The sequence below is a fragment of the Glycine max genome, chromosome 10, assembly GCF_000004515.6.
Source record: "Glycine max cultivar Williams 82 chromosome 10, Glycine_max_v4.0, whole genome shotgun sequence".
Lineage (NCBI taxonomy): Eukaryota > Viridiplantae > Streptophyta > Magnoliopsida > Fabales > Fabaceae > Glycine > Glycine max.
In genome coordinates this window covers 40,470,695-40,491,468 of record NC_038246.2, presented here as the reverse complement: position 1 = coordinate 40,491,468, position 20,774 = coordinate 40,470,695, and the positions used below count along the sequence as shown (strand labels likewise).

The 20,774-nt window shown below is 33.5% G+C and overlaps 4 protein-coding genes and 1 long non-coding RNA gene across 5 annotated transcripts; all 5 read right to left on the bottom strand.

The window, feature by feature from the left end:
- Positions 1–248: 248 nt before the first annotated feature.
- LOC100806072 (subtilisin-like protease SBT3) lies at positions 249–2,840 on the bottom strand. Its single transcript, XM_003535340.3, has one exon. The coding sequence runs from the start codon at positions 2,797–2,799 to the stop codon at positions 490–492; it is 2,310 nt and encodes a 769-aa protein (XP_003535388.1). The 5' UTR covers positions 2,800–2,840; the 3' UTR covers positions 249–489.
- Positions 2,841–6,944: 4,104 nt separating this feature from the next.
- On the bottom strand, positions 6,945–9,114 carry LOC106794995 (uncharacterized). The gene is made up of 2 exons (XR_001383241.3): positions 7,954–9,114; positions 6,945–7,637 (listed from the first exon to the last, which is right to left on the bottom strand). It is a non-coding gene; the product is annotated as an uncharacterized lncRNA (long non-coding RNA).
- A 1,174-nt stretch (positions 9,115–10,288) lies between these two features.
- Positions 10,289–15,394, bottom strand: LOC100800402 (F-box protein PP2-like). The gene is made up of 3 exons (NM_001255543.2): positions 14,926–15,394; positions 14,719–14,837; positions 10,289–10,927 (listed from the first exon to the last, which is right to left on the bottom strand). Exons 1-3 carry the CDS (start codon positions 15,181–15,183, stop codon positions 10,513–10,515), a joined length of 792 nt encoding a protein of 263 aa, NP_001242472.2. The 5' UTR covers positions 15,184–15,394; the 3' UTR covers positions 10,289–10,512.
- Positions 15,395–17,620: 2,226 nt separating this feature from the next.
- LOC121172645 (uncharacterized) lies at positions 17,621–18,849 on the bottom strand. Its single transcript, XM_041005773.1, has 2 exons — positions 18,534–18,849; positions 17,621–18,439 (listed from the first exon to the last, which is right to left on the bottom strand). Exons 1-2 carry the CDS (start codon positions 18,810–18,812, stop codon positions 17,732–17,734), a joined length of 987 nt encoding a protein of 328 aa, XP_040861707.1. The 5' UTR covers positions 18,813–18,849; the 3' UTR covers positions 17,621–17,731.
- Positions 18,850–19,020: 171 nt separating this feature from the next.
- On the bottom strand, positions 19,021–20,774 carry LOC102665485 (putative nuclease HARBI1). The gene is made up of 3 exons (XM_006589157.4): positions 20,039–20,774; positions 19,716–19,941; positions 19,021–19,617 (listed from the first exon to the last, which is right to left on the bottom strand). The coding sequence occupies exons 1-3, from the start codon at positions 20,651–20,653 to the stop codon at positions 19,169–19,171; spliced, it is 1,290 nt and encodes a 429-aa protein (XP_006589220.3). The 5' UTR covers positions 20,654–20,774; the 3' UTR covers positions 19,021–19,168.

Below are 20,774 nucleotides of genomic sequence, written 5' to 3'. Positions count from 1 at the left end.
TACACAATAATTTATATATTTTTCATTTTAAAATAAAGATAACAAGAATGAATATTAAAGAGGTTGTTTTTATATCGTTAGAAGATCTCGTGTGACTGGTTGTTATGAAACATATATTTTACTATGTACACACATAATAATGCTGATCCGAGATGCGACAGCTACTTCGATCATTGCTATTAAATAAGCCAAGGGAAGCAGACTCATCGACAAAAGACATGTTTGATGCCTAAAATCAACCAAATTAATTCACCGATACCAAAGTTTTTGTCCTTATTCAGAATTGTTCTTCAAATCCTTCTCAAACAACATTATACAACAGCTGTCTAATATAATATATGGTCTATCGTTTGAGACTAGCCGGACAAAGCTATAGTATTGGAACAACATGAAATTACAAACTAGCACTTTTATTTGTATATTTTGGGGGGTCCCAGAGAAGATGTGATGGCCACAAGAAGAAGGAACAATAATTACTCAAACTTGAACTCATGCAATTTCACTAGGTGCCACAACAATAGGGCTTCTAACCGTACGTGCATCACCATCTCCGACCCAAACAATGTCCCCAAATGAGATGTTTTCCTTCTTGTTTCGTGTGTACTTTATAATAACAGAGTAGCTCTGCTTCTCATTCTTATAGCCAAATGCCAATGTCTCAGGTGACACCTTAACTACAGAGCCCTTGGGTTGTGTCACCTTGACTTTGTATGTAGCAGCACCATCTCCAACATTGGTCACGGTCCTCCTAAACTCTCGGACTGTTGCTGATTTTGTTTTGTTACTATACAAAACAATAAACGAAGGATAGTTAAGATCAGAAGATGGTTTATTAGCAGGACAGTTATAGGACTTTGATCTTGTGATGGTTAAGATTTGGTTGTGTGTGTATCCCAAAGCACAAAGGAGGTTAACATAGTCCTGTGGGGTGGCATCATATATGAGACCAGGATCAAGTGCTCTATTAGGATCAATCTCACCAGCTCCCATGGCAAGAGGAGAAGCATATTGCAATGGGTTTCCATTATCCCTAATTGGATTTTGAGTATTATCAAGTGGATTAGCAGTTGTAACCAATGCAGATCTTATAGCAGCTGCACTCCAATCAGGGTGTGCTGCTTTCAAAAGAGCAGCAACACCAGACGCATGAGGACATGCCATGGATGTTCCAGACAAGAAATTGTAGTCACTTGACAGAAACACATTTGTACCAATTCTAGCTGAGGGTTTATTTGGAACAAAAGCAGCCAGAACATTGGAGCCAGGTGCCATTACATCAGGCTTCAAGATCCCCGGGTAACTCGGTGAAGGACCTCTTGAAGTGTAATATGCAGCAGCTGGTGCTGGCTTTATTCCAACAAATGTTTGTTGAAATTTGATGCTGGCAAAAGGTATTTGAACACTTTTCGCGTACTTGATCACCGATTTTGCATCGCTTGGGCTGATCACAATGCTTGGAGTGAACAAACGTCCTGTTTCAATTAGTTCTGGATCCTCAGAGATAAACACAGCCCCATCCACACTAGCCGCAGTAATAGAATCTATTTGGGTTAAGACAGAAACTGAATCCAAGGCATCACATATAACAATCCCTTTTGCGGCTACTTGGGTTAATAGTTTGACCGAGTCGCATGCTGATACAGTCTTGTTGTAAATGAGTGGATAATTCTCCACTATTGAGTTAGCAGCAAACAAGGTCCAACCCACAATGGTTTCACCATTTCCTAGTGTCAAGCTTCCAAATGTGCGGTCTATGGTGCCTGCTGCAACAGTTAGGACCCAAGGGATTCCATTGTGCAAGGTACCAAGTGTAGGACCTTCGTTTCCCGCTGAAGATGAAACCAACACCCCTTTTTCCATTGCTGCAAAAGCAGCTATTGCAACCGGATCCTCATAAAGTGGAACACTATCAAAACCCATTGAGATTGAAATGACATCAACACCATCAGCAATGGCTTGGTCCATTCCCGCAAGAACATCAGAGCCTTGACGCCCCTCGTCCCAAAGAACCTTGTACATGGCAAGCCTAGCTCTTGGTGCAATACCTCTTGCTACCCCTTTGGCGTAGCCAAAGAAAGAAGCACCATTAACATAGTTTCCAGCAACAGTGGATGACGTGTGGCTTCCATGACCCTCAGTGTCTCTCGCTGAGTTCATTCTGATTGTGATGTTCGGATTCGCCGCTTTCACACCCTTGTTGAAGTACCTGGCTCCAATCAATTTGAAGTTACACATGGAGGCGTTAAAGTCTTGTCCTGGCTCGCATGTTCCTTTCCATTTGTAGGGGATGTTCCTGCTCATGCCATCATCTTTGAAACTCTCACTTTCAGGCCAGACACCTGAGTCAATCATACCCACAATGACACCTTCTCCCAAATTTGAAGCATTCCATAGGCCATTGGAGGAATCCAAAGAGAGAAACTCAAAGGTGTGTGTGGTGTCTATGGTGGCAGATCTATCAGGGTAAGCTGTGACAAAACCTTGAGTGTTCTTTAGAGTCTCCAACTCCTCTGGTGATAGCACTGCACTGAATCCATGCATCGCATCATCGTAAGTGTACACTAATTTCTGTGATTGTTGTTGCTCAGAGGGATCATCAGCTGTTGCTAAGTTTATGGAATGAATGGTGGATTCGTACCAATCGTGATGGCTTGCAAAGACTTGAGGCATGAGGGACTTGTCCATGTGAACAATATACGTGGAACTTTCAGTTTCAGCATTGGCATGATGGTGAGATAGTGAAAGCCAGAGAGTGATTAGAAACATCAAGGGAAGTCGAACCACAAAATGAGGCTCCATTGACTTTTTTGGAGATTTAAGCAGCTAGTTAACAATAAGAATATGACATCTTTGCCTTTGAACAAACAGCTTATATAGGCTTCTCATGTCTAAGTAAGGCTAGATTGATGTTGACATAAAAATTATAAAAGTTAGAAGGATATTATTTGTGCAATAATTTGTATTGTTAATTAATTGCTTGACATTAATGAATTCAGATGGTCGGGAACAATGAGGGAAAATTACTGTAAAAAAACATCTATAACTAAATTTATACTATAATAACAAATAATCGACAAGAATTCATCTTCCATCGAGAAAAAAGAAAAAATTAATTATATAATAACTAAAATTAGTTAAATATGATATTCAGATAATATTTCTTTCCAATCAAGAAAGAGATAAAATTATTATTCATCTTATAATTGAAAGTGTTAAATTATAAGAATTGATGGTATAATAACTAAAATTTGATAAAATATAATATTTAAATATATTTATTTTTCAGAAAAGGATAAGATTGTTTCTGATTTTCTAGTTTAGGTAAAAATAACAAAATTTAATCATAACAAAGAATTTTTAGTGATTATATTTAATTGAATAAAATCTTAATGATTTACAAATAAATAGTTGGGTTATGTTCATTGAGTTTGTATTTTAAATTATATATGTAAATCATTATAAAAAAACATTGTATATTGAGAATCTTTACGAAGAAATTAAACTTCTATTATTAATTAGACAATGTCTCGTTAAAGAAGAAATAGACTGCATCCGGCCGGTTGATTTAAAAACTTGAAAGTAAAATTGGTTTCATTTCGTAGTTACCAATAATAAGGTTGTCAATTTCGATTGATTGTTCTGTCAAAAAAAATAAATTGATTGATTGAAACAACTTTATTAATAAATATTTTTAGGTACGGGTGAATCACGCACAGCCGTTTATGGTAAATAAAATAAAAATGTATCCATATTATACTCGTACATTAACGCGTTTGGGCCGGGTTGACAACTTCCAAATCTCTGCATAAAAAACAACTTTCAAATCTAAAAAAATTGCAATAAAAAAGATGTATGCATTGGTTGGTAAAGATGTATGCATTAGTTGGTAGAGCTCCGCTATTGCAATTGGGTCGTTGCGATTACGGGTTGGATGTCTAATTATCCAAGCGATAATGATATTATCTTGTGCCTGAACCGGTGGCTCATTCTTTTTAAGTAATGAGAAAGAGGACCGAAACATGTCATTGTACTGAGACAAAGACGGGCTATCAAGAACGTAGAGAAGATAAGATGGGCAGTTGGTCAGATCTAGTATGGATCATACATGAATGGTAATTGGAATCAGTGGCTCTCCTAGGATTTCCTCATTTGGGATCCTGTGGAAGAGGATCAAGCTGGTCCTTGCGAACAGCTTGATACACTATCTCCCTTCAACCCTTTGAATGAAATGCGACAAAAGGAAAAAGAATATCCTCTTCACCCCATAGGAACTACAAGATCACCAAGAGGAAGAGAAATAAAATAATAATAATAAATATATTAAAAAAAGAGAAATATAAATAAAAAAATAAGATTATTTAAAATTTAATATGACACTGGACACTAGATTTAATTAAATGCAATATGCGAGATAAGTGTGCAGGGATAATAACATCACAGGCGCGCTTTCCTCCTATCTATACATTGCTAGTCAGAAATTTTCGGATGCCTTGGCTGCACTATAAAATTTAATATGGTATCAGAGCCATATTCTGCTTCTGTCCGGTGGGTGCCGCCAGCCCTCGCTTTGTGGTGACGAGCCCTGGCTCGAGGGGGCGTGTTAAGAATAGTCCCACATCGGGTAATTCATGAACATGATAAGTGCTTATATAGCTGGGTAGACCACCCCCTTATGAACCGGTTTTTAAGGGGACCTTTCGGATGCCTTGGCTGAACTATAAAATTTAATAAAAATTTTCTTATATAATAAGCGTTATTTGTGTACACTGAACTTAATATCAATACATATTTTAAAAAAATCGGATTTCCTTCCACTCGAAAAGATAAATTATATTTTGTAATAAAATTATAAAATGATTAATGAAATGGATATCCAAGTATCTCCCATATTGATAGGGAAAGGGTGTAAAATATTAATCTTCTTAATCCAAGAAAAGAATAATAACCTTCCAATGGAAAAAAGGACGAACTATGTAATTCATTATTGGACTTTGGAGGTTACATGTATATGCTGCCAGTTTACACTTTATTTTCTCCGTAGATCTCATATATGCACATGTACTACGCATGCAACTTCTTGTAAATTTCGATCACCACCCCCACCACGTATATATCCATATCATTTGGTGTAATTGCATTGTTGAAGGTAATTGGCCTGCACCTTTGTTGTTCTGTTGACCAAAAATAGAAACTAATACATTGTCACTGTCTACTCAATTAGTGTATTTTAAGAAGAATCGATGATACGACTGATAACAACATAGGAAAGGCATTCAGAAATTCAAAGCTCACGAATAAAGCCAAATTAATTAGTAACAATTAATCGTAAAAGATATATGTAGCAGTTTATGGGTCGCTCAATGCTAGTATTAATTAAGATTTATACATAAAAATTAAATTAGCACTCAACTTTTTCAAAATAATAATGGTACCTAGGATAAATTAATTAGTTATCTGATAAAGTATTAAATATTGATAATAAAATAAAGAAACCATTAAATATTTAGTAATTTACTTCAACTTATATATATATATATATATATATATATATATATATATATATATATATATATATATATATATATATATATAAGTAACATGTCAATTGCTAAAAAAAAAAATACACGATATTAACAAACAATTTTATCTAGATCAATGTTGGACTGTAAGGAGATGTTTCATGCATACTTATTGACTCAAATTAGAATCTTGTATTTGCATCATTGTCCAAATAAAAAAAATGTTTCGCACTATTAATTGTATCTATAAATATCCCACTATAGTTTAATCTATTATCATATATCTTATAAATTAGTATTAGTATCAGGGAAACAAAAAATTCAAGGTCATGCTGCCACATTTTGCTACAGTAATAATGTGCTACTATTTTATTTGTTCTGTGAACTTGTGTAGTTAGAATAAGAATGCAAATGAGTTTTTTTTATTCAAAAATTATTATATTTTGATCCCATATTATTATCACTTAAGTTTCTATACTAGAAACTAAATGAGAAAAATATATTATTTTCAGGGACTTAAATTAAACACTAAAAAAATTTAATGATTTTTTTAATTTTAATGACAACAATGACAACGAAATATAAATTCAAATACTAAATTTATCATTTACTCTATTTTTTTTCTTTCTCTTTTTTATCACTCATACAACTCAAAAACAAGATATAGGTATTATTGTATTAAATTAGTCATCTAAAACTTTATCTACCAAAAATTGGTTTGATGAAAAGATTCACAGTAACATGTAATTCAGAATATCTGTACCAAAAACTCAACAATACTTCTGTTTGTATTTATGTTCATTCTTTTTCTTTTGTTCACTTTGAACAATCCAAAACTACCCTTGCTTCTACATGTTCACATGAAAAAGTGAAAAAAAAATATCGTTCAACGTGAATAGAACAAGTTTTCAAACACACCCTAAAAATCATGTGTGAGCATCAGTTATTTTCTTTAGCAATTGAATGATGAGTTTAATTTTATTAAACTTTCAGTAAAAAAAATATCATCAATTAATTAAAAATTTGTTTTAAGTATAGTTTTTAAATAAATTATTGTAAAATTTTATTACTAAAAAAATTCATACATAAATAAATAAATATGTAAATAATATATTTAAATTAAATTTTTAAATAGCTGACAGAAAAATGGATTTTTCAATTAAAACACTTAATTGTAATCAGAAAGTAAAATTATACATTTTTTGTGCACCGTTTAAGACGACATTTTTTGGTGGTTTTCTAATGACAAAAGGGCCATAGGCCCGAATGGAAAGAAACTATAAGACATTTTTCTAGACATCTAATGACCAAGAGGCAAGAAGTATCACGTATTGGAGGAATTAATCTTTTTTTTTTTGTTGTTAAATTTTTATATGACACAGTTATCTGATAATTTGATGTTTATCTCTTATTCACACAAAGTTATAAATTCTGACAAAATCATCCCTACTTTAAGGTTATTTAAAAAAATGAAATATAAAATGTTTACATTATCAACAAAGATAATCAGTGGTCCAGCATCTCTGCAGCATATCTTCATTCATGTGTAACATGACATGCGTCCATATATATATACTGGAAGGAGCACATGAACTGACAAGCTAATCACCGAATCGGGTCCAAACAACACACATTATTATTCAGTAGCATGGCAACAATTTGGTTTGGTCTCGGAAGCTTCAAAAACTGAATAATCATTGAAGAACAACATTGTGGACTAAATACGTGACAAGAAGCATTTTCCTTTCCTTTAATTATTAAAGGGAGTCTTTCCAATCACCACTCTTGATCTCATAAACACCCATTTCCACTTGCTTGTCCTCTTCTCCATCGTTGAAGAACTCTCCCATCTGCTCTCTCCTTTGGGTGCTGAAGATCGACACTATTGTTATCTTCTACAGGGACAAGGAAGCGTGCACGGCGAGGAACAACCTCCGTCTTCTTTCGGCGTCCAAGAATACGGTTCGCTTGCGAGTCTCATCGCCGGCTATTCCAATGGACACTTCCACTATGCAATTCCATTTTACCTAAACTATGCTCTATCATGCACAAATAAGATACGTGCATCTTATAGGATATAGGATATGTATCCTGATGAAAGTTTACACGTTCCCACCCCTGTTAATAAAAACTAAACAATAAACATTTTGTATGATCATTCTAAATGAAACAAATTAAAGTATGGATACTTTTATAGACTATGCTTAATCAAATAATTTAAGGATGTTGTGGTTATGATGTTGTTTTCCTATGAGAATTGAAATTTCATCTCATCGATCGAATAATGTAAGGCTTTATAAGATAAATTGTGGAGGTAAAATTGCAAGAATTAATTAACAGTATACTAAGTTCATATTGAGAACAATATATATTAAGTAGTTAAGAAATTGCAAAATTTAATAGCAGTATTGTAGTGGTTGAAATGATTGATTACCTGGCATCTGGAAGCGAAGTCCAGCGCCACCACTTTATCCAGTTGAAAGCTCAGCATCATCATGCCATTTCCCACATTAACAAAATATTGCAAAATTAATCTCTTCACCACAAACAATCTTTTTAACGCTCCTTTTTTAAAAAGAGATAAGAGGAATATTTGTTTAGGTACCATTTTACCATCGTCTATGAGGAGCGGTTTTTGGTAGAGATAGAGATAGAGGTCCTTCTTAGAAGGAGGAGAAAAGGAGGAAAGTATGGTGTGTAATTAATATATACATACTCATTTAAACATGCAAATGACATTTAAATACATTTGCATGTTTATATCAATATCGAATTCAAAGATAGTTTTGTTTTTTCATACCGTTACATGTATTTTTTTAAATAGAAAAGTAGACTGGATGATACAAAATTGAAAATACTCCATCCTATTTATAGAATCTATCCAGAGTTCAACCAATTTGTATCAGGGACGTGAATTTGTTAATAAACATGACAGAGATAAGGATTGAACGCTGGGAAAAAAATTAACTAGATTCAGAAAACAAATTCTCAAAAAAATTACATCAGAAAAAATAGTGGAAGGAAAGGGTGGACCCATCTGCCATTCCATCATGGTGTGGAAATCCGAAGGCAAAAACTTGTCCCAGACAGCATCGGATCTGAAAATGGAAGAAACCAAAGAGAGCCTACGCACATCCCGAGGAGATGTGAAGGAGAGAATGTTTACCATGCAACATTCGTGCCTTCTGCCATCGTAACAATAATAACATAACATAACCAATTTGCGTTGTGTTGAATTGAAGGAGGAGTGAGGGGTGTCTAGGTATATGACCAGAGAGAGGAGGATTCGTTGAAGAAGGAAGCTTAGCGGTTAAGTGTCTACTACTGTCACGCATATCTGCCACACGATTTGTTCAACTAAAGTAAGCAACAAGCATAGCAATAGCAGAGATGGATAGTGATGAGTACGTAAGGATCTTTAACTTCATCGGATTTTCTACATCTGTTCATATCTCATCACCCGTCTCTTTCATTTTTAAATATTTTTTATTATAAAATTCCATTTCCAATTCCATCTCATCGCACCGAATTAGGAAATAATAAAGGTTACATTACTTTTCTATCCTTCTTTTTATTTTAAAATTTAAATTAATCGATTTCATATTTCTATTTTTAAAATGTTTAATTTAGATTTCTGATTTTTTTAGAAAAATATTTAATGTTAACCTTTGACAAAATAAAAATAACTTTATACGAACGATCAATCTAAAATCATCATAAATATTATTATTAAAATAATTAAATTCACACTACATGATAATTTATAATTAAATATAACAAGGATTTTGAATAAAATTGGACACATGTCTATTTTACACTTTTGATTTTAAATATTCAAGAACATAACAAGGATTTTGAAATTGTCATTGCAATAACTTAACTTTATTAAAATTTAAAAAATTACTATTAATAATGTTTACTTATATAATGTTATTAATTTTAATATTTTAAACTCTATTAAATATTTAAAAATTATAATACTATATACTATTTTTTAAAGGTTTAGGGTTTTCCTAAAGCCCAAGCAATGTCAATGGGAAACTTAGCTAGCATGACATGACCCGTAACCCGGTGAATGCATTCATTTATTAAAACCCAGCAATATGTTATCTATCTGAAAGATAAATCATACCGTTGATCAGAGGTGGTTTATGGGACTTGGCTGCTTCCTACATTTTTAGATCAGGAATAGGCTAATTACCAGAAAAAAGTCACTATGTTTTCTGGATCTGTGATCTATGATTTGGACGTGTATTTCAATTTAGATTTTGGATCTATGTTTAATCTTGATCTGATTCCGAAATTTGGGTCTTAAAATCATAACATTTGCTTTTATAGATGCAGATGCTGTTGCGAGAGGGTGGGAGATGGAAGGTTTTCATCATTGAATTCATATTTTCATTCCAGATTCTTGATTTTTATGACATTTTAAATCGTGAAACAATTAGCTATAGAGAAGTTGAATGGAAAAGCTTGGTGTGCAGTTTGTGTTGATTGGTGAATCTAACCATGGGGTTTATTTGTGTTATGTTGTTGAACAATTGGGTCAGAGGTGCCAGAGAGATCGGCGACGGCACATGTCGGAGATTGGTTGAGATGCCACAAAGACTCCGGGAGAATGAGTACAGAGAAGAAGGCAAAGTTTTTATTAGGTGTATAATAAAGTTGTGCACTTAGATTTATCTAAAGGCCGTAACCATATTTACTTTACTTCTCCACGCTAGATGCCGTCACCAGATATTGAAAAATGACAACCAGCATACAAATACTAATACAAATAGTTACCTCGCTCATCACTCATCAGTCAAAAGAATTACGACAAGCAATATAACTTACGCATATAGTAGTTCAAGAGAAAAGGGCAACAGTTATGGCAAGAAAAATACATCACAAAGTTCAAAGGTTGAAGGTTAAAATAAGCAGCATTCTTGCCATCTAAGACGCAAGACTTTATGCATATAGTTCTGTGAATTAAACTAAACAAGATATTTGCTTAATTCTCTTCCTTAGGCTTAACTTCTATTCCTTCAATAAAGAGGCCACTCTTCCAATTACCACCCTTAGTCTCCACGACACTCATCTGCACTTCATCATCTAAGCCTGTATTGAAGAACTCCCCCATCTCAATCTCCAACCACCCATCGCTTCTTGCATTGGGACGTTGCAGTCCCTCGACTCTTCTGTGTGGAAGTTCTTCATTTGGATCCAAACAGACAATTTTGGTACTACCATGGCCACCAAAGACATTGACCGATAACTCCACAGGACGGTTATGAAATCCACGGGCATCAATCATCTTGAAAACAAGATAAGCAGCATACTGAGTATTTGGGGACAAGACAAGGGTGTTTAGCACCCCACGAATTTCAAGCCAACACACATCTCTAAGTTCAGCAACTTCCGGGAACCTGTTCAAAAGTTTTACACAGAAGTTACAAAGAAAGTAATACATGAGTGACAATGATGTGTGTCACGGAAAAACAAAACATAAACATCCACAATCAGTTCACTAGTTAGTAAAGTAGTTATTGAAACAAGAAACAGAAAAATGCTGATAGATGGAGTATTTATGCAGGTGTAGATATATTAACTGTGATCTAAAAATAGTCAGGTGAGGACTGAGAGGCATGGACACATACTCAGTTTATTAATTTCAGGTCTAAAATTGTTAAGTATGATAACAGACAATAGTCAACTGTCTTTAGAGGGAATTATTAGACAGTGGAACACCGTCACTATTATTGAGTTTCATATTAGAGTCCATTGAGGTGATATATAGCACTGATTCAGGCCTTTACCTATCAAGATCCCTTGAGTTTGAACTGAGATAACAAATAATTATTTAATATTACAAATTGAAAGTGTTAATCCAACTTATCTAAATAGCTGTAGTAGAGATAATTTATTTCCCCCGCCCTCTTTATTGTCTTTTATAGGCATGTGTTTCAGCATCACTTGTGATGACATAGTCAATTCAAGAATAATTAAGTAATGGCTTGATTCAACAAGCACAAGGAGGCTTATTGTCAGTCTGTTCTTCCTAAATGGCCATGAATTTAGTGAAATTCAGCTGTCAAAAATCATAAGAGTGAATTTGGAAATTCTCACTCTCGATGGAGGCGGACCTTCGTGCTCTCAACGCGGAGCCTCGTTCACTTGCTTTCGTGTGTAGAACCTCACTCTTGAACTTCTCTCTCTGGTTCGTCTTACTCTATTGTTTACTTTTGTTTTTGATTGAGGTTTGGTTAAAGGGTTTCATGGTTTTGATGTTGTTCTTCTGTGATAATTGTTTTGTTTTATTCTCATTTTAATCTGAATTGCATTTTACTCAATTGAATCCCAACCTAGGGTTCATATATTTTCCTCAATACTCTTTCCGCAGACCTGATCCTTGGCCTCAAACTTCTCTCTCCCTGCTTCATCTTGCTCTATCATTTGCTAGGATATTTTTTTTTTATTGAGATTTGGTTCTAGGGATTCATGATTTTGATTTTATTCTTCTGTGATGACTATTTTATAATTGTTTTGTTTTACTCTCATATTAATCACATTTTACTTCGTTGAATTTCAATCTTAGGGTTCATATATTTTCCTCAAGTATGTATTGTTCATCCTCTAGTGCTTTACACATTAATAATTTGTTTGCGTTCTGTTTTGGATTCAAAGCAAAGGTTATTGTATTCTGTTTTGGGAGTCAGATACCAATCCTGCAATTGAAAAACAAGTGGATATTATTCCTTGATTCACAGTTTATTGCATAAGTTTCTCTTACCACTCTTAATTTACATAGTTTCAAATTCAATCCTTTTACAAAGGTAAAAAGAAAAATAGCAATTTAAATTTTCAGTTTCCATTAGATTTAATATTATTTAGCAGTGAAAGGGATCTCCACTAGTAGGTGCATAAGAGGAAATTTGCAGCAAGCAATTTGCACCTTTGTTGATTTTGCTGAAGCAATGATCTTTATTATATAAAGTATGTTTGTACACATTACAATAGTTTATAGGTTAATGATAGTCCTTGGATATATTCCTTATTATCATCATGACTTTAAGTGCTCTATAAGATTTATCTAAATGGTTATGCCTTTCATCATGCCTGCCACCATGTGTTTGCTGTTTTATGTATCAATGCTGAGAATTGGTAGCAAGTACATTTTTTTTCAAATGTATAGTAACTTATTTTGAGTCCCGATTCACTGTTCTTATGTAATGTTGCTATCCTAAAGATTAGGCTGAGCTAATTTCGAAAGCTTTTAACTTGTAGTTAGGGAGAACACACAACTGCATTATACTTTCCCAGCGTAGAAGTAATGTGTAATTAATAATACCTCTGATTACTTTGTTTCCCTTGCTCCTTGTACCCTTTATTTTATTAGGTAGCTAATAGATACCAATCACCATATTTGAAAATGCAGAAGGGGAAGGGGGTAGGGTGGGGAATTAGATTCTATGAAACAGAAACTGAGTTTTCAGTTGAACCATACTGTTCTTAACCAATTGGAATGTTAAAACCACCATGGCTTTAGATGCATCTTCATCCTTCAGCAAGTCCATTTTCAGTTTTATGATTTTTGGGTTTGTGGTCATCAATGTGAAACTTTTCAGCAAGAGTTGAAGTTCTATTTTTACTCTTCTTACTTACCATAACATGCCCTGTTCGATATTGTTATGCTATGCCAATTGCCCAGACACTCACTAGTAGTAGTAGTAGTAATTAGTACTGTTATAAACACGGTGCTGCATTTATGGTTTCACTTGAGTGGGTTTGCTAGGAGTCACTCATAGAATGCTTACATACTGAAAATTTGATGTATGTGTTGGTGCCTCATTGATTCTAATTGTGGTTGGCATATTCACGGTGCATTTTTTGGGTCATTTGGAAAGCAATGGTTTGATTATTATATGCAAATACACTATCGACATTGAGTCATATTATTTGTAGTGAAAGTACTGGATATTTTATGTGTGCAGATCTCATATAGGGTGAATAAGTTCCTATATCTTCTCATATTTATGTACTATGCTATATAAAATATAATATATAGAAATCCTTCATCATTTTGCCTCAATTTATCACTCTGGCCTTTGATTGTTTTTATGAATGTGTTATATGTATAACACATGCCATAGTATTGGCTTTTTATCAGCACATGACATAGTATTGTTGTTGCCGGCTGGTTCAAAATTTGAACTATATGTACATTTTATATATACTTATTTAACTTAATATATTCTTCATTTTAATTTGTACTTCAGAGGATGAAAACTCCCCACCAGTTAGTAATTCCATCTAGTTTTGGTCCTATAATTTCTTTTCTTGAATATAAGCCCCTATATTTTCTTATGGTTAATTATGTTTATAGGTTTGAAAACTCTATACCAATCATTACTAATACAATGGTTTTTTGTTGATTTGCAGGGATAAATCGAGAGAATGTCTTTTGGCTTATCTAGGGACTACTTTTTTTTTAATTAAGTTTTTCAAACTATTTTGATGTCTTAGGTTGTATTCTGGAATCAGTAATGTTCAAACTATTCTCATTTTTATATTTTTTCATGACCCTGATGATGATAAAATGTAGAGGAGGTACTTTATATATGCTTTCTTTTGTTTTAGTTGTTCTTGTTGGAATATATATTTTTTATGCTTTAGTTCTAAATTTATATTTTTAAAATATAATTGGACAAGAATATATATAAATTATTATAAAAATAACAATTTTTATTTATATGACCATGTATATTTTTAAAATATAATTGGAGAAAAAATAAAAAAATGAAATATAATAAATTGAAATTATTTAATTCAAACAAAGAATTCAAAATATAAAGAATTTAAATTGGTTTATCCAAACAAGAAATTTAAAATTCAAGATTCAAGGAATTTAAATTGGTTTATCCAAAGAAGGAATTTTAAAAATCCAAGAATTTAATTGATGCATTTTAATTTTCCTGAATTTTAAATTTCCTGAAATTTTAAAATACTCCATCCAAACACACTAAGACGTTTTTTTTTTTTTTTTAATTTAAATTTTGCTAGAATAGTTCCTAGATTACTAGCCAGATATCACTGGTAACATGACAGTTATAATTGCAATTATCTCGTTGCAGAAAAAATAGAATATCCCAGAAATCATGATAGGCAGATACACTAACCATGATCCAAAAATTACAATAGAAAAACTGAAGGGTCTGACCTGGAATTGGTATCGGTTGTCCAGTTCCAGTATTGCTCAGTGTCACCCCAAATAATGCTGAGAGCTCTAGCAGCAAGCATGTAACACTTCTTCCCACTCTTTTTCTCCAATTGAAAGCTCTGCGTTCCAGACATCAGAGAATTAACCATCAAATTAAATCAACAGAAAAGGTTTTAAGGGATGCGAAACACACAACACGCTACCTACCTTTTTACCCTGATCGATGATGATAGGGCGATCCGAGAGAGCGAGATAGAGCTCCTTCTTGGAAGGATAGTTGAGAGGCGAAGGAGACTGGGAAATGATGGAATGGTAATCGGAAGGGAGAAAACGTTTCCACACAGCGTCCGATTCAGCGGCCGAACGGAAAATCTTTGATACGACGGAAAACCTACACACGTCCGCCGGCGTAGTGCGAGAGAGTATACTAGCAATGCAACCTTCCGGTAACCCTTGAAACTCCATTCTCACTACTCACTCACTTCTCACTTCTCTCACACCCACACTATTAAAAGACTACTAGGATTTCACGCGGTTACCGTGCATCAATTACACCCGTTAGATGAACATCAAACGATTCATAAAAATCTAAAACGCAAGCCGTCCGATCATCATCAACTGTCGAATTCATGACAGCGTTGAATCATGAAATTCATTTCCCTCTTCTGGAGCCCCCGCGTCTTGCTTACGCGCATTCACTATGTATGCTTTCTTCTTTCTTTTCCTTTTTTGTCCTTCGGTCAACTCCGTGACGCGTAAGGAACGATTTTGTCTTATCCACCGTTTTATAATCGCCTTAGCTAACATAATTAAATATAATAATATATTTTATGAATTAAAAAAAATTGATAAAATTTAAATGCAAAGATGAATGTATATGACGATTTCACATGATATATGCTTTTATGATAAAAAAATTATTTTTACAAAAATACTAAATTGTCATTCGTTTTATTTTATCCAGGGCCTCTTTGCAATCCATCTCAAAAGTGACATAAAGCTCTTGAGTCTTTACATGTTTGGTTTGGAAAAGAAAGTGGAAGGAAAGAAAGTGGAAGGAAAGAAAGTTAAAGGAAAGAAAGATAGTAGAAAGTGGAAGGATTGTCTTAGTTGTTTGGTACAAGGGAAAGTGGAAGGAAAGAAAGTTAAAACTTTCTTTTCTCCTGTTTGTTTGGATGGAAAGTGATAAGGAAAGGAAGAGGTACATTTGTGAAATGACAAAACTAACCTTATATAAATATTAAAGAGGGTGAAGAGAATAAAATATATTTTAAATAATAAAGAAAAAAAATAAAAGTCAGACACAAGCTTAATATTGAAATTATATTTTTTTTATTCCTTTAAGATAAAATATGTCAACTTATCTTCAATAAAATAAAATTAGCAGTTTTTATAGCATTAATTTTTATTAAGTTAAATTAATAATGCTCAAAAATTTCATTTGTTCAGCTAGATATCAACATAGATATGCTGCAATTTGCAAATTTCTTATAGCAGGTGTGCACTAGAGTGTGAATAATAAGAATTATTTTGTTTGAGAATAACATTCAAAGATGCTCTCTTATTTTTTTTAGCTCTGATAAGGTGTGGTTCAAACTGTGTTTTCAATTTTCTTTCATTCCTGTCAGCTCTGGTTTTTTTAGGAAAGGTGTCTCATTTCATTCTTTAATAAATTTGTACTTGGCTTCCTTGTATTTGTATCAAGGTGGTGCTAGTAGTTGGGTGGGATAAACCATGTTGTAATGTCTCTTGTAACTCAATTGTTGGTACCTCTCTGGTACCATAATTTTAATACATTATTTCTTTTGCCTTCTCAAAAAAAAAGATAATGCTCAAGCAATGTACCCCTCAATTGAACCAGTTGTTCAATTCCTCATAGATAAAATTGAAATCTTGGATGAGTTAGTGCTAAAGCAACATCATTCTATTTATATATAAATATTGAGTTTGAGTATTATGATGCATATATTGGCCAATTACACTACATGTTATAGTGCAAATTAAACATAAATGACAGTTTAGTTACACAATATTAGTATACACATCTTTGCACTATAGCTCCAGTTGCTTGCTGCACTTCTACTTGTATTGCACTAGAGGTGAAAGCACCTACATTCAAACCATATATTAGTTACTACTATTATAACACATTGAGATGATTAAACATCATGAGCATAAAAGTTCAGTGTTTTTAAATCAACAAGACTCTCAATTTATTCTTTCAAAGCCTCAACCAAATTTCTTTCAAATATCTAACTGCATCAAATTGAGTTTATGCAGAAAATTATGCAGTAAAAAAAGACTACGCCACTTTCACTTAGACCCCTTGCCAATATAAAATCTCCACAGTAGCTTCAAGGCATAAAAAGTCTAATATGAAATTACTATAAGACATAAATATGAGGTATAGATTATTAATGAACTCTAAAATATATTCAAGGCCTGTACCACTAGCTCATTGTTATTATCCTTTGCAAAATGCATATATAAAAATTGTGACTGCAGAACATATTGTGTCAAAGTGTGAAAAAATCTATAAATTTATTTAGTGTAATAATAAAATATAACATTGTGTATGTAAATATAGTATAATACAAAAACTTGTAAACAAAGGGAGATGACTCAAACCTTTCAGTTTCTATTGAATGCACACCTCTGAAGGATGGTATAAGGCTCCATCATCAAAATCATCAATATAGTACCAAAAGGGATAGCAGACTCCAAAGCATATTCAAAAGTAGCATAACAACAAAAGTCACAGGTTACCATGCATCTCCAGTCATAAAAACTAATAATTTCTATCTTAAGTCATATATATCCCAAAATGATAATTAATATAGACTAAGTCATAAATTAATAAGGTCTCATATGATGCCTTAAATATATACAATCCCAACAAAAGAGCATATCCACAACCACTCCAAAAAAGCAATCCGTTATAGGCTGTCATTAGTAAAGGCATCACATGATGTCCTAAATATATAGGACCAAAAAAGGAGCACTACCAATGCTCTTAACAAAATATACATGCATCAGTCATCATTTGAATGAGAGCTTCTCCTCTCATATGAGGTGGTACGCCAAAAAGCTTACGTTTTTTGTGCTCATTATCACATAAATGGTTATAAACCTTCATGCGAAATGGATCTGTGACTCTTAATTCCTCTAAAAGATCCCATACATCAGATTCTGAATAATGACGAGGACGAGTTTGTTGTATCACAGTAAGTTGTTTTTCAGCAATTTCAACTTGTTTTTCAATGACTGCAACTTGTCTTTTAGCAACTTCAACTTGACGCTCTGCAACTTGGTGCAGCTCCTTAGAAACAGAATTTCCCTCTTTCAAAGCTTCAGCAATTGTCATGATACTTTCATTCATTCGCTCATATTGATCTTCAACTAACTCAACCACATTTCTCTTCCGTTTTGTACCCCTTGAAGTATTTAAGCCACTAGGATTTGTTTGACCATTTTGTGGACTAGCATCCTCAAAGTTGGGGGGTGAAAATTGGTTTTCATCAAACATACCAACATTTGGCACATACATTTCTGTATCTTCAAAATAGTTATTCAAGTCAATATTCTCCTTCTCCCATTGTTTCCTCCTTTCCTTAGCTGTTTTCGCAACATTTCCTTTTGCCCTATCAGTTGCAAATAACTCAGTCAAGATGTCATAATGCTTAATTTGCATTTTTCTCCATCTTGCAGCATGTGGCTTTCCCTACATAAAAGGTAAAAATGACAAGTGATCAATTTGGTACTTATAATTAACATAAAAGTCAAGTGATCAAATAAAGGATAAGAATGCTAATTACTTTAATCAGCTCTTCCCAGACGTCGTCCTCAGCATCAAATTTTCGAGTTATTGAATTCCAAGAGAATCCACTTAAGCTATGGAACAAGTCGTAAGCTTCAGCAAAATGATTTTTTAGTGTCTTCATTCTATTCTTTATATGATTCTTTGTGATATTTGGTCCAATTGTAGATCTTAAGGCTTCGATCATGTTGTTGTATGCTTGTGTTGTCCAAGCACCATCGTGCCTATTTCCTTTATTTGCCTCTTCACCCAAAGCATTCAACAACATTTGATCCATTTCATCATTCCATTGTAGGCTATCTCTACCAGGGTGATTAGAATCTGATGGAGTGGTTTTTCCCTTTGGCATTGTAGTAGCTGCATATAAATTTCAAAAGGACACAAGTTGATGTATCCATTTTCATATGAATATTAGCTTATGAGAAATTCATCCACAAAAATAACATGAGTAAACTAAGAAATATTAGTAATGCATACCACTGGATAATTCTACTACAACATAATCATGTTCATGTAATTTCCCAAAACCATACACAAATAGAACACAAGTTTTGTACTACATTCTACACATGTAGTCACATTACACAAAAAAAAAACAACACATTAGAAATACATATTACTTATATAGTGTTATCATATTGGATAAACATTCCACATTCTGATAGCAACATCGTCCCTTAAAATTGTTCCCAATCTATAGTCATCATCACGTTGTTGTTGTGGTTGGGATCTATCAATCTCTTGTTGAAGTAACTCACGATCTACTTCAGCAATTAAGGTCTCATCAACATCAACACCCATTAAGAAGTTATGCAATATACAACAAGCAAGTACAATGTCTGTCATGACTTCAAATGAGTAAAAGGGTTCGGTGCCAGTAGATAAAATTGGAAATCTTTTCTTTAGTACTCCAAAACATCTCTCAATAACATTTCGAAGTGAAGCATGGCGATGATTGAACAACTCCTTAGAATTTTGCGGGCTGCGAGTAGAATATTCCTTCAAGTGATAACGAACACCTCTATAAGGTGTAAGCACCCCACGTTTTAGCATAAAACCGGCATCCCCAAGATAATATTTTCCTACAAAAGTTGTGATATAATTTATTATTTGACGTGTTAACTATTATAATTCTAAATTGTGATACTTAATAGTCAAATCAAATTAATAGACTACTAACCTTCAGGAATTTTTAGAGAGTCTTCCCTACTTAAAGCATCTTTCAAAATCCTAGAGTCAGATGCTGTGCCTTCCCACCCCGGTAAAACATAAGTGAATTTCATATCAAAGTTACACGCAGCCAAAACATTTTGTGTAGGGTAGTCTTTTCTTCCACGAAATCGTGCGGCTTCCGCTCTTGGGACCTTTACCCGAATATGTGTTCCATCTATAGCTCCAATGCAATCCTTTTTATTAAATTAAATACGCAATTTGATTAGTGATGAAATTGTAGGATGAATTTGTGAGGCTAAACATATTAAAGTGAATTTAAGGCATAAGTACCTTAAAAAAAGGATAGAATCTGCTATTGTTTAATATTTGTGGAGGTACATCCCTACCAGAAGGTTGGACTAGGAACTCATCTTCTAATGAAATGATGGCACGTAAAACATTGTGAAAGTGACGGCTAACAGTCTCACCAGAACGGCGGAAGAAGAATGACACGGTGCGATTTTTCACATTATGACCAATGATGTGTAGGAACTTAGCAACTTGTTCTTCAACTGTGGATCGTATAGTATCCTTCACATAACCAGTTCCCCTCAATTTATGACACAATAACATAAATGCCTCAGGTCCCATTCGTATTATGTCTCGGCATTTTTCAGTATGTACTAATTGTCTCATTAAATCGAGACGTTTACGCTCCCTTTCATGACTTCCATGACTAATTGGACTACGAATGAAATGTGACATTGTTTGAAGCATATGTAACGCATGAACAATATAGCACAATAAGACTACAGAACAAAGACGCTGTTGTTTGTCGAATCCTCGACGAAAATGACTTAAATTTTGCATGCCAAGATTAGTTAAATGTTTTATTTTGGACTGCTCTTCCTTTATACCATCCAATGCATCACCAAACTTGTCTTCATTATTAATTAAAAACTCCATATCAGAGTATAAATGTTAACCTTCAATGAATATACATTTAATAAATCAATGAGTTTTGATATATTTTTCAATACACATTCAAATAAGTAAAGTATATATAATAGAAGAATCAAAATAAAAA